General features: G+C 45.1%; 1 protein-coding gene across 2 annotated transcripts in view; it reads right to left on the minus strand.

Annotated features, from left to right (window-relative positions):
- VDAC3 (voltage dependent anion channel 3) overlaps positions 1-1706 on the minus strand; it is a 7940-nt gene extending 6234 nt beyond the window's left edge. Inside the window, exons 1-3 of one of the 2 annotated variants that reach the window (XM_027667040.1) lie at positions 1588-1706; positions 815-864; positions 754-756 (exon numbers count right to left, since the gene is read on the minus strand). In XM_027667040.1, coding sequence (XP_027522841.1) covers positions 754-756; positions 815-864; positions 1588-1654 — 120 coding nt within the window. In that variant the 5' untranslated portion in view covers positions 1655-1706. The remainder of the gene's footprint in view (positions 1-753; positions 757-814; positions 865-1587) is intronic. The other variant, XM_027667041.1, reaches the window with a different exon arrangement.
- Positions 1707-2173: the final 467 nt, after the last annotated feature.

Raw genomic sequence — 2173 nt, forward strand, 5'->3', positions numbered from 1 at the left:
TGTAGAGGGCACAGGGTGTAGAGGGCACAGGGTGTAGAGGGCACAGGCCTATGTGTTCCTGGAGCACAATGCAAGTAACCCACCAAAAGCACAACTGGGCCAGAATGCAGCAGTACTAAAGGAAGCACTTACCCCATTTGCAGGATAAGAATGCAAGAGAAGGAGGGAGCTAAGGCAAACATGTTTATGAAGTAGGCTGAAAAGCAGCACCATCTCATCAATCAGAACAGCATCAAGTGGGAGCATGCACAGAACTGAGAGTCAGTGTAAGGAAAATATTATTTAGTGAACAACATATGCCTCTGGTAAAGATCAAAATTACGAAGCCCATTCCTGGTTTTGCCTCCTGTGAAATCGTGAGGAAGCTCCACTTCTCCATCATTAAAGTGCAGATCATAACGTTTTCTAGTTACTTGAAGTGCTAAAGTTTAATTAAGCCCTCAAATTCTACATAAAAGGTACTGCAGAAGGACTGACTCGTTTTAATTAAGTCTTGAAGTGTAACCATAGTGAAAAGGAGTGAAAATGAAGTTAAGTTAAACTGTGGTGCTTATGTGCCACTTGGCCTTTTGGATAAAAGTCCTTCCAGACTCAAAATCCTACGAAAACCAACAGCAGCAGGGAAACAAACACATTCCTAGGCAGAAATGAGAGCTATGTAAGGTGAAGAAACTCCTGTCTGGGACATATCAATGGGAACAGGCAGGAATGAGAATTCTTGCAGGCCACAGGAGAAGCAGCACTGCCACCAACCAGCTCAGGGGTCTGCCCCTCCACTGCCATGCTGGTGAGGTGCAAAGCCCCCAGTACTTACCACCCCACTGGTAGACTTGGTCTTCAGCTCCAACTTGACCATTCCAAATCCTGAAAACAGAACAGCACACAGGGCCTGTTTTACAATACACAAGCAAGGCTTGTTTCCAGCACACCCAAAGTACCACAGGTAGGGTACACTAAGCCCCAAATAACTGAGACTAAAGCAGGGATCTTGAGCTGAGTTTTAGCAAAGCCTGAACTCCAGGGTGGCAGAGACCAGACCACAGTGCTTTTTAGTTTTATGTAGCATACAGATTTGGGATACAAATGCAATCTTTATCACACACAAAACCAGATTAAAAAAACATCAACACTGTTAGTACTGTTCCCAAAAAGGGACGAATGCAAATATTGTGACAATATCTTTAGCTGTACCAGTCAGCTGTTCTGATCAGCAGAAAGGTCACTCTACCTCAGCAACCTGTTTACTGCCACATACAGCCTCCTATGGCAGCCTGCATCTCTGTCACTGATTTAATGCCTCCAAACACAAAAATTGGAAGGTAAAGGGTGGAGCATTTTCCAGAGACTGTTCTGGAGTGCATCTTAAGGTCAAACTCCTAACTTTCCCCTCTAACTCTTTGCCACTGCAGCATTTTCATGACACATGCCCAAAGTTCAGATTCAGAAGGTGCCACATGCTCCAAGCCTCTGCTGAATTCCTACCACAAGCTATTAGGGGATCTCTGAGGTACTAATGTTTCTACTGGCATTTTCAAGATGCCTAATTAAAAAACAGGAAAGGTTCTCAAACTACAGTCACTCACTTACCATAGCCCTTGTTGAACACATCCCTGGCAGACTTTCCCAAGTCACTGTACGTCGGTGGTACAGCCATTGGATCTGAAACACATGGGGAGCTGTAAGAATCTTGGGTGTAACAGCATCAAATCCAAACTACATCCAAAGCATTTATAAATCTATGGCCAGCAGCCTCTGAGTACTTCACTGACAAGGAACTGTCAGAAGTCCTCCTTGTGTCACAAACAAGCTCCAACCCAGGGAAGTTCCCAAAGTCAATCCATTACTTGGGAACTCTGAACCCAGCTATTACACCCACCAATGTCAGCCTGACATTCTTCCACTGCTAAGAGAGCTCATGGGAGCCTTATCACCGTTCTGATAACGAGCAAACACTGCTCTCCTGGCAGGACCCTTTCTGAAAGGGACCCCAAAGGGCAAAGCAAGGTCAGCACTGAGCAATCCCAAAGGAAAACAGATCTCACTTCCATCTGCACTTGTGACTTCCTAGAAAGCTTTTTCAGAGATGTGTAAGACACAGGGACCTCTGTGCACTGTCCAGTAACCATCAGTATCTCTGCACTGTGCATACACAGCTGCAAAACCTACATTTTCT

The sequence above is a fragment of the Corapipo altera genome, unplaced genomic scaffold (genome assembly GCF_003945725.1).
Source record: "Corapipo altera isolate COAL_440 unplaced genomic scaffold, ASM394572v1 275, whole genome shotgun sequence".
NCBI classification, from domain to species: Eukaryota; Metazoa; Chordata; class Aves; order Passeriformes; family Pipridae; genus Corapipo; species Corapipo altera.